This window comes from Calidris pugnax, unplaced genomic scaffold, assembly GCF_001431845.1.
Source record: "Calidris pugnax isolate Ruff unplaced genomic scaffold, ASM143184v1 scaffold38, whole genome shotgun sequence".
Lineage (NCBI taxonomy): Eukaryota > Metazoa > Chordata > Aves > Charadriiformes > Scolopacidae > Calidris > Calidris pugnax.
Window position 1 is genome coordinate 12141602 of NW_015090995.1, and position 11335 is coordinate 12152936.

The 11335-nt window shown below is 43.1% G+C and overlaps 1 protein-coding gene across 2 annotated transcripts in view; it reads right to left on the reverse strand.

Moving 5' to 3' along the window:
• CHRDL1 (chordin-like 1) overlaps positions 1 to 11287 on the reverse strand; it is a 42701-nt gene extending 31414 nt beyond the window's left edge. Inside the window, exons 1-4 of one of the 2 annotated variants that reach the window (XM_014955377.1) lie at positions 10809 to 11287; positions 7695 to 7841; positions 5677 to 5789; positions 1649 to 1742 (exon numbers count right to left, since the gene is read on the reverse strand). In XM_014955377.1, coding sequence (XP_014810863.1) covers positions 1649 to 1742; positions 5677 to 5789; positions 7695 to 7791 — 304 coding nt within the window. In that variant the 5' untranslated portion in view covers positions 7792 to 7841; positions 10809 to 11287. The remainder of the gene's footprint in view (positions 1 to 1648; positions 1743 to 5676; positions 5790 to 7694; positions 7842 to 10808) is intronic. The other variant, XM_014955376.1, reaches the window with a different exon arrangement.
• Positions 11288 to 11335: the final 48 nt, after the last annotated feature.

Consider the following 11335-nt stretch of genomic DNA (forward strand, 5'->3'; position numbering starts at 1 on the left):
AGAAAAAAGTTCCTGACCCCAAATGCCAGTTACATACTGAGTGGGATTTCTGTGATTAAACTTAAGCTGTCAAAAAAGCAAGCATCTAGCATAAGCTATTTGCCTGTGCTCCCTCAATAATCAGTGGAGAGAGACAGGCAGGGAAAAATTCTTCTCAATCTGGGTGACAGAATGAATCACCCTCTGGGGACAGCACATTTCCAACAGCTATAAAGGGTATCTAAATGATTCCCTTGCCAAGTGAAGTTTAGACTAGCTAAAAAAACAGACCAGATTTTGGGCACACCAGTCCTTCTTTTGATCTGAAAACAGAAAAGGAGTTCATGTTGCCAGCATCTTACCACTTAATGTAACAAACAGCACTCGTTGGTCAAATAAAGCACGCTACTTTACAAACTTTCTTTCCTGTGTATTAAACCATCATAGATAAAACTCTGCCATCAACTAGATGCCAAAGTGGTAGATGTAAAGTTGAATGGGATGAATCTCCTCCCAGCACACAAGAAGAGTGGCATAATGGCATCAGACAAGTTTTGTGCATAAAATGCTGCTTCCTCATCACTGATTAAAAAAGGATTCTAGATATCTAGATCAGATATTGATATATACATCTGACAGACAGACGTATATAATTGTCAGGACAGATCCTACCAAAAATTGACAGCTGGGTGACACTTATTTTCCAGTAAGTGAAATGAACACACTCCAATCCCAGCTGAACAGCAAACTGGCTTGTGCAGTCATGTCCTTCCACCATTGTGTACTGCCTCCTGCTCACAGGTTTTGGTCAAGGAGTAGCTGTTTTCCTCAGACAATGAAACTCTCTGGAGAAAGTAAAATAAAACCCCCTTCTATGATGCTGCATGAATACTCTTTTATAAATGGAAATGCCACTAAGACAGACATTTAAGGAAAAGCTCCAGTCAAATCTACCAGCCATTAGGCCATGTCGGGAACGCTGTAACAGCCTTGTGAAAGATCCTGCTTAGTCTCTTTCATACAGTGGCTCTTAATAATGAGCATATAATAAATGTACAGTCTGGAGGAATTTACTATACAGTATCCAATTGGATTTATATAGTCATAAACTTCTACAGCACTGCTTCTATGATTTACAACAGTCCCCACTAATTATGAAGCTGAGATGTAAAAGGCAAATGTTACCAGGCTGGTTGTACAGTGATACTGTACAAATGCACATTTGACACACCAATTTTGAATTGCTAGTTAACAGAGAACCATTGCAATAATGATGTATTTTAGCCTGCTCTTATGAAAAGCACCAAAAGCAGAAACCTAGGCAGTTTGTGGGATGGGGTTTTATTGTGGTAGAGTTTAGAGATAGGGGAAGGAGATGGGGTCCATGGACCCCAACCAATAAAACTTCTGCTACCTTCTGCCTGGATTGTAGGGGACTGGACTTAGTAGCTTTCCTGATCCCTTCCCAAATCTATACTTATGTTTTCCTAAAAAGAAACCACCACAGGAAATACTGTAACTCACAGTAGACAAGCTGCTCATGACCTAAATGGATATAGAAGGATGTTTACTTCACAGAAGATTTCTGGCACAGACATTTAATTTTCCTGTTACTCAGAATATTAAATAACTATTTCAGAAAGGACTGTATGTCATTATTAGAAATTACCTGGGCATCGTGGGCAGCACAGCTGTGGTACATGCACAGGGGAAGGACAGTGTAGACTTGGGCATCTTATTCTGCTGCACAGTACATTTCCATTCTGCAGGTGGAAAATAATACAATACTTCAATGAAATGGGCTGTCTCAACAATTTCCATGTTCTATTCTGCATCTAGATATTTTAAAAACAAATGACTTTTTACAACATGCTGATTTCACTCATGCCAGGGCAAGCCCAGACTACTTTCACTGCTGCTGAATTTATGCTGGAGTTCAGAATGTAGCAGAAATTCATACAAACATTAAAATCAGAGAAAGTGCCTAAAAATGGATTGCAAAAATCTTCATATGTGGTTTTCTTTTGAGCAGATTATGCTTAGGAATTGCATTTCCAAAACTAAGACACAGATAATGAATGGTAGGTCTCTGAGATATCCCCCAGTGAGGGTTAGTTCAAGACCGCAAGAGACAATAGCGTCTGTAATTGTTCCTGAAAACTGTGGAGAGTCTTTTGTTTTCATTTTATGGGTTCTCCAGTAGACAAAAAACACGAGTTGGTAAGTAGCCATTCTTCTAAGAAATATGAGCAAGTCTTGGGAATGGTGTTCATTATTCATGTCATTAACATAATATTGTATCTGACCACATCTAAGTTTGACTTATAATTAAAACGCAGGGATTTTTCATTCTCCAGTGTCTAGTGTCTGTAACCAGAAAAGACTATCCATTTAAAATTCCCATTTCCCATCTATAATTCATCCTCCTAATTTAGCTCTGAGTTGCTCATGTTTATAGCAAGAAAGATCTTTCAGCATGAACACTGATACTATGCCGTGACTGTAGTTTTGGGTAGTGTCAGGAATAAACCCACTTCATTTTCATATGCCTTCTGGAGCACTGAAATGTTTCCAGTGGAGGTGCAGACTTCCTTAGATAGCATATGCATAGGCTTTTCTAGCCATCTCTTTCAAAATAATCCATTGCCTCCTAAATATCTGCAGACCACAGGCTGGAATCATATTGTTAGGTCATTACTACCCACAAACTGCATTTGTGCATCTGCTTTGGAAAGAAACACTAAAAATTATATCACCATCTGTTTCCAATGATAATTGAAAATAAATATACTGATTTTATAGAGGAGGAGCAAATTTTAGGCTGTAGGCTCTTTCTGGGATAGGGACTATCACTGGTCTGCACAGCTCCTTGCCCAGTAGACCATCATCCCAGAGCCTGGAAAGCACTACTGTAGAGGAATGGCTGGGCACTGCCTGCTGGCCTGGCTCCATTTTGCTTACTTGACCTGTTCCATGGCCTCACTCCCTTTTTAATTATTAGTCTTGGAAATCTCCTGAGGTGAATGTTTACTCTCTGTGCATGATCAGCTGTGATAAAAATTCTGCAGGCCTGTTTCCCTCCTCAGAGCTGCCTGCAGTACTCCACTGTTCGCAGCAGGACAGAACTATTTTAACTGATCTTGTGCTTGGTAAGACTGATCTTATGCTTCGATTTGCAGTGATATTTGGGAGACCAAGCCCTACTGACTACAACAGGACTTGAGCTCCTGTAGGCCTCTGTGAGTCAGGGCCATGGTTAGCATTTCTGCATCACATACTCAAAGAGTTACAGTGCTTCCCGAACTGTGTTAGCAGTGCTAAGTGTGGAGAGCATTCCTTTTAGCCCCTGAAGTCTGGAGATCTATGAACGTAAGCAAAAAGCTGCTGTATTTTAAAGAGTAAAATAATGATCTGACAAATGGTGAGTGCTCCAATTCACCTGACAGTAACAGTCAACAGTCTCCACTGTGTATTGCAGGGGTGGGGAAGGAGGCGTTGTAAAAGAAAGAGGATCAGGCTAAGAACACTGAGTTATGTTTTGTTTTATTCTGGTTTAAGTATGTAGATTATAACTTGTGAAAATACAGTACTACATACACACAAAACCAGGAAAGTTTGGGGGGTTTTATTTATTATTATTTTTTTAATCCCAGGCTGAATAATTTGTCCTCTGTTTAGTTAATTTGTCTCACCTTTTTCTTAAACATTAGAAGTGTGTGTGTTGGGGAGGATGGATGGACAGACTGTTTAGAGATGGAACACAGATCTCGGTCTGTTGCCTGGCTGATGTGGCTTGTTTTATGCAGAGATCATATGGATCATTATATTTGAGGCCACAAGAAATTTTGGTCACACTAGTGATGAAGACCCCGGGGGATTTATTTTTTTTGCTTTTCTCTGCAATGTGAGGGTGTAGGTTGCTGGTTCAGACTCTGTACATATCCTTTGCCTAACTGACCTACTGCCAGGGAATCATAGGCGGGCTACACTTAGGTCTCTCCTATTTGCAGTCTGTGGCACACTTAACTTTCATTTTTTCTGCTGTAATATTTGGTTTAAGGTCTGTGCTTCCACTGTGTCATGGCATGTCTTCTAATGCTTTATCTAGCCTTAATTTTATTACAATTATAAATCATTGGGAGTTTCCTGATGATCTGGAGCTTTTACTGTAGGTCAGTGTTCTGAGGGCACATATTTTGGCCAGGACAAATTCAAATGAATGACTGGATGCTGCAGTTGTTATTTGGCATCTTCCTTTCAGGCTAGAAGAGCCACATCCCAGAGATCCTTCACCATCCTCACTGTTGAAATAACACCAAGTTACATTTTGGACCCTTACGGTACAACAAAAGTAGAACAGAGCAAACAAGGGAGTAGAGTCCAGAATCAATTCTGAGCTGCATGTATTGGTAATTACCACAAGCAGTTTCCTTCTTTACTAGCCTTGTTGCCCTGAACTGTCACTCTGGTCTTCCATGCCCCTGGGCTAAGAAAAGAAATAAAATATACTCCATTTGTTGAAGCCTCACAGTGCATGGGTATGTCTGGATCACAGCAGTACTGTTCTCTAGAGGAGCATCCCAAGCACTTTCCTATCCCTCCAGACTGTCTATCATCATCCTAAAAATCATTGAGCAACGATTCATATCCAGATCTCTACAGTTTTCGGTGAATTTCATCCCCACCAAAGACACAGCCTTCCAGCAATTTTTGTGGAATGGGTGTTTTACCACACTGTGGACTCTGAGCAAGTTTTCAGCTTTGCATATAGGTCAGCAAAAGTAAGTGGAAACTCCTTTTTGCTATAACCAGGGACTTCTCTTCCTACTACATTGCTTTTTCTCTTGCGGACACATTCTGCTGCACAGATCTGAGATGCAGCCAAGCTTGTAGGACTACTGTTTGTGCATCTCTGCACTAAATTGTAGTAGCAGATCCCTCAGAGAAAATGCTGCACAGGGGCCCAATATTTTACACTTTAGGGGGGAAAACGGCCAAGAAAACTTTATTCTGCATTACATGCAGCAGACAAAACTCAGCATCTGGAGTGTCTCATGTGTTAGTGATTAAGATCCCTTATTGTTTAGTCATTTTTAAGTACTCCAAGGGACATATTCTGCCCTCATTTTCCTGCCCCCCTCCCCCCCCCCCAGCTTTATATGACATACTTAGGGGATCTATGACTGCTGTGTCTTCATATCAGGCACCACCTGATGGTAGCCAAGGACCTCTCCTCACTGCTCCGCATACCCTGTTTTCATTTTTCAGCATCTCATTCTTTTTTCATAGATGTTTACAAATGGTGATACCCAAGCCTGTTCCTTCAGCACTTTAGGGGAGCAGATGCTTTGAAATGCCTCTGAAGATGTGGACACTACCAAATTCAGGATCAGCATAATTGATGGAACTGCAAGGATTATGTCTTTAGGTAGAGGAGTCCAATTAATCTACATGTAATGCTCAGCATTGACAAAGCTTCTGGCTAGTTGAGGACCTGTTTTGTCTCCCCCATGCAAGTATTTTTTTGCCAGTATTGGCCTTCTCCATAAATGTTTTCCCTTCACTAGGATCACCTGCCTCTGTTTCCTGCAGCATGATCAGCACCCACTAGTGAAAACAGTGCGTCAAATTGTAGATACAACATAGTCAATTAAGCAAGTAGAAGAAGTTGTAGGATCAATAACTCAGCAGTCCTACCTCGGAGCAAAGACAATTAACACAGTAAACAAGGCCATAGGGTTCTAGATAAGGATGCCATCTTTCTCCTACACGATACTTCTTATCTTGAAACACACAGTACGTATCGGGATCTGTAAAACAGTAAGGAATTGAAAGAGCTATGAATGAATGTTCCCATTGTGTACTTACGAAGTGTTTCTAGGTGCGTAGTGTTTTCTGTAAATTATTTTTTCTTTCCCTGGACAATCATGCAACAGAAATGCCCTTAGTTTCATGTGCTTTTGTTTCTAACCTCCCAAACCAAAATAAATGACATGGCCTCCCATCTTTCCAAAACTGCAGCTCCTGAAATAGCTGACAACATGGCTTTCAGGCAGAATGAGTTTATCCTTTTACCTGCAAGAACACAGGCTAAGATCCCATTTAGGTAACAAAATTAAAGTACTTGATTGCTGAGACAGGTTTATACGAAACAAAACCTCTTCACTGCAAAACCAAAGCAATTGGCTCAACTCAGGAAAACTCCAGGTTGTAGAGCAGAGAGATTCTGAACAAGGGGCTGCAGAAGGAAGATAAATGCACTGTATTTACACTGCGTGTTCAGTATCTCCGTATTTTAATAACCTAATAAAAATGAAGTTTGTCCCAGCGTTCCAGAACAAATATGTATCATCATTCAAAATATTTCAAGATCTTTCTGTTCATTAAGCACTTCTAATCTTGCAGATGCAGTTTTGCAGGTATCCATGTACTTATCAGACATTGCTGCCCTGTCTCTCCCTGTCACATTTTGTTTTCACATTGAAAACTCAAATCTCTTCAATAAAAGGGTGTTTCTCTTGTGCTTCCATGAGATAACTCCTTCCTGTTATCTTCACGATGTCCAAAGTCAGCTTAATTCATCACCCTCAGTATAGGGTGATGATGATACTTCAGGGTATCAAGAAAATACCTGTCTCCCAAGTGGTAATCCAAGCAAGGGGCATTCTTCACATTTACTGGGCTAAAAGAAGGTAGCAAGAGGTAGGGATTATTAGTAGCAACTGCAAAGTGATCTGCTTTCACTTCACACAAAAGCATGACAAATGAAATGCAGGATCTGAAAAAGCAGATGGCTGAAGCGGAGTTTGGTAATTTCTCCCACTGTGCCTTCTTCGAACAGGGATATCTGCACATTGTTTTCTTGTGAGTAAGTTCAGTGGAGAAGGAGGCCTTTTTGGAACTCACTCTCTTTCTTTTTTACAATTTTTTTAATCTACCTCCTTAGAAGCAGAAGCTGCCAATAGAGAGGCTGAAAAATTTAACTACTTCTCAAGGGCAAACAATGCCCTTTCTAAGAAGGCTAAAACCCAGCCTATGCAGGTGGGGAGAGCATTCCAGAGAGCTAGTAACACGGCTGTAGCAGTCAATAACTCCTAGACTTACTTGGGTAGTTATTCCTCCTTGCTATGCTTTCTGAAATGTGTTAACATCTCCCACAGATGACAGGCTTCATAGGAATACTCCCTTTGTTTTGTTTGTATTCTTTTCAATTCTTCTCATCAAGTTTTTGACAGTGCTTAGACTCTTAATTTTCTCAAAGGATGTGTCTAATCCAGTTCATATGAGGTTGTTTTTGGAACACAACAGAACAGTCTTGGACGGATTTTACACTAGCTGAAAACTTCAGCACAATAGTCTTACACATGGGACAAAATCCAGATAATCCGTCAGATGTTTACAGAGGTCACTAAAATGGAATTAAGCACTTTCTTTATTCAGGATATTTGAAATAAAACAGATTCTCCAATGGATGTGTTATGTTCTTTATGATGCAATGAAACCTGTACAGCTTCAGGAAAATGTGCCCCAAATGTGGGTGTGACCTGATTCTACTAAATTCAGGGTTAGAAGCAGGAAGAATGTTAGAAGGTTTAGAACACAGTTCCACAGTTTAGGACATTCTCGTCTGAAGATCTGTTCTGAACCACACTTGTCAAATAGAAGGAAAACATCAAATCGGATAAGTGTGACAGCTTTGTTTGAAGTCTACTTACGTTTTACTTGTTCTAGTTTACCTCCATCTATGAAAAGGAGACAGAGCACACCAAAAAAGATAAAATGAAAATCCTCCAATATCCACTTTTTTCTCATCTTTATCAACAAATGGAAAAGAAAGAGCCTCCAAAGTAGAGAATGTTGAGCTGTTGGGAAGAAAAGATTAAATTAATTCAACTAAAATCCTGTAAGATAATTACATTTTCTGACATGACTGCATCCGACACTCAGAAATCCTAAACTGCCAGAATAAAAAAATCAGTCTATATCATAGATCTTCATTTCATGGAAACAACTTTGGCTTCATATTGTTTCTTTTTTGGGGCCACATTCCCCATTCATGAAAGCTGAAAACTGGGTATTACTTCTAATAAAGTCCTTAGTTTATTCCAAAACAGAGAGATCTGGCAAGTAAGGAATCTAAATTCTTCAAGTTCTCTTTCACAAGAAACTGGTTTGTAAGATTTTCTTGTAGAGCAGCTCTTTTGGATGTAACTTAGGAGATACAGGTCTCAGTTGTAACATGTTTGCTTCATGGTAAAATGGACCTTGGGTGTACCTGGTGTATGGGCCTGCACTGTGGAAATCCAGGCTTAGGGTGAACTGCTGGCCATGCTGTAGTCCATGGGAGCTTTCCTCTCTGCATCCAACAGGCTTCCACCACTATTTAATTCACCCCTCCTCCCCTCTCCCAACTACTATTGTTCTGGGATTGTGTATAATTAATTTTTCTGGAGTTAACCCTTCTGTTGCCTTGATATCAGAAAGTGGAATGGGGCAAGGACATTTCATCTTCATTCTTGTAAACATTTAGTATCAAACTCTTGCATATGGGGCAATACTTAAGGTATTCTTCTCTGTGTGCTGCAGAGATGGCATCGTACTTGCTGCATGCACCATTCTGTTTATCTTTTTCTGGCTTTTAAAAGGTTAATTATTTTATAATGAAAAAACCAAGGGCAAAAATAATTAACTAAAGTAGAATTTATTAATTTTTTATAGCCAACCTAAGATTCTAAATTGAGAAATATATTGATGCTTTACAGTTTATCAGAATTCATTGCAAAAGCATTATCTTCCCAGAGTACACTTGTCCATCATTTACAATGTTGGAAAGATTCGGGTCTGATTTTAAGATGTGGATTCAGAATTAGTTTTACAAAAGTTTTTTAAAAAAATCCTCAGTGTTGGAAAAATAAGCAATCTGCTTTGTAAACTAATTTCACTTCTTCATATTTCATGTAAATAATAGAACTGTACATGAATATGTTTCAGCTCACAGATAACCAAAGCAGACATAATAATTTATACATGTATATTCAAAATTAAGTGGTGTGTAACTTAGAGAAATGAACTAAACAGTAAGTTAACAAGCACTTAAAAAGAAAATCTTCCTCTTAAGACTGTTGAGATCTCGGATACTGTAACAAAGGGTGGAGGATCTGATTGTACCAGTGTGGTTTTATTGCCTTTACTCTTTAAGCGTTCCCTACATTCCCAAACCACAATCAAAACGGACATCTTCCTTAACTAACCCGAGCTTTGCAGCCACTCTGTCTATACTCAGTAAGCTCATTCAAAATAATGCAAACTCCATCTGAAAACATTAAAAAAAACCCCACAATCTTAAAAGCATTGTCACTATGCTGTACCAAAATACAACTTCCCATTTATTCTGCAAGCTGACAACAATATTCCAATTTCAGAAGAAAAGTTTAAGTAATGTTTTCCTTCCGTGTTCAAATCACATAGGACATTTTAAACCCAAACAATCTTTTAAAACCTTGTTTAAAATCAAAACCTTGTAATTTAGTCCCAGGATACCATGCATGCATTGAGAACAACAGTAGCACATCACTGGGACTAGCAGAAATGCGAATGTTTAAATATTTTGGCCTTCCTGGGGGTTGCTTAAGCAAACAATATCTATAAATGGAGCACAATTATCCTTTGTGCAGCACTTTACCTGTTAGCTAGATTGGTTAGTTCGAGTAGGAAGGCTCAGAAATCTATCCATTTTAAATGCCAGGTCTTCAAAAAGAAGAGCATTTTAAAACTTGGGTTGTTTATGCTCAGAAATGCTGGTTGGTAACGTGAAATGGAGGAGTTAATAACAGAAACGGGATGGGGACTTTTGATGTCTTTCTTAATTCTCTTTAATTTCTGCATTGTTGTTACTCCAAATATAAACACATAGTTTTCACTATTAGCACACTCCCTTTATTTCCCCAAAGGGCAATGTCCTAAAAATATTCCTGGATTTAAATAATCTCAGTCAGAATTAACCTGTTAATTATTGGTGTGTTTTCTGCTTAGCAGAAACAATGAAAGCCATCCACTTCGTACACGGGTTACTCACTGAAATAAGGCGTTTGGCTCTATTTTTTATGCCTCGCCCTCCAGGGAGCCCGGTTGAGTTACTACAAGTGGCAGAGTCCGGCCTCGCCACGTTTTACGATTAATGCAAAAAAAAGACTATCTGGAAGAGGCTGTACGAGGAGCGGGGCTACCGGGGGCGGCCGGCGACCGAGCGGCGGGGCCGGGAGCGGAGCCCACCCCACAGGACGGGCCGCCGTTCTCCCCATCACACGGAGCGAGGGGACGCGTCTCCCTCCGCTCTCCCCGAGGCTTTAATTCCCGCAAACCTGCGCTTTTACCGTCGGGGGTGTGTTGTTAGGCAGGCGAGTCTCCAAGCGAGCCCTGGCCGGAGACTCGGGGCTCTCGCTGCTCCAAGAGAACGCTCGTCCCCCGGGCGCCGATCCCGGGAGCGCCCCGCAGCCCCGCCCGGGGCCGGCAGGGAAGGTTCGCCCGTGGGCTGCCGTCGGGGCAGTCCCGGTCCCAGCCGCTTGCCTGGGGCTCCCGGGAGCGGAGCCGCGGCGCGCACGGCCCCGGGGCCCGGCCAGGTGCCGGCGGTGCCGCGGCGGGGGCGGCAGGACGTCGGCCGGCCCCGACCCTTGGCCGGGCGAAAGCAGCCGGACTGGAAGCGGGAGAGGCGTCCGGTAGCCCGGTGCCGCTACCCCGGCCCCCGCGGCAGTGCCCGCGCCCGGGGGCGCAGCTCCGAGCGGGACCGCGCCTCGCCCGGGGTCTTGCCTGGGAAAGAAAAGCTCACAAACCTGGGGCAGGGCTGGAGGCCGCTCCGCTCCGCCGCGGGCTCTGGAGACCGCTCGCAAATAGCGGCTTCGGCTGGGGAAGCCGCGCCGCTCCGCTCTCTGCGCTCCGCCGGGCTGCGGGAGGGCTCCGGCCAGGCGGCTCCGCTTCCCACTCACGTTGCCATAATCTCCCGCGGCTCGGCCGAGCTTTTAGGTCTCCCCTCCGCTCCCGCAGTGGCGGTGGCGAGGGGGCAAGCAGGGGACCGACGGGTTCCCCGACCCCCGACCGACGGACGGGAGCGGGGCGGGAGGAATCCGCTAAAGCCTGAGCTGCGGGGACGCTGCGGGGCGGGCGCTCCGGAAGGTCCCGGTCTGCCCGGTCGGGGACACCTGCCACCGCCTCCTGCCTCAGCGGGGAGCGCAGCGAGGCCCCGCGGCCGGAGGATGCTCGGCAGCAGGTCCTGTCCCGCAGCCCGGCCGGCGCTGGAGCGGCGGCGGGAGGAGTGGGGCGGTCCGCCTCCCGCCCCGGCCCCCTCCTCTCCCGCGCCCGC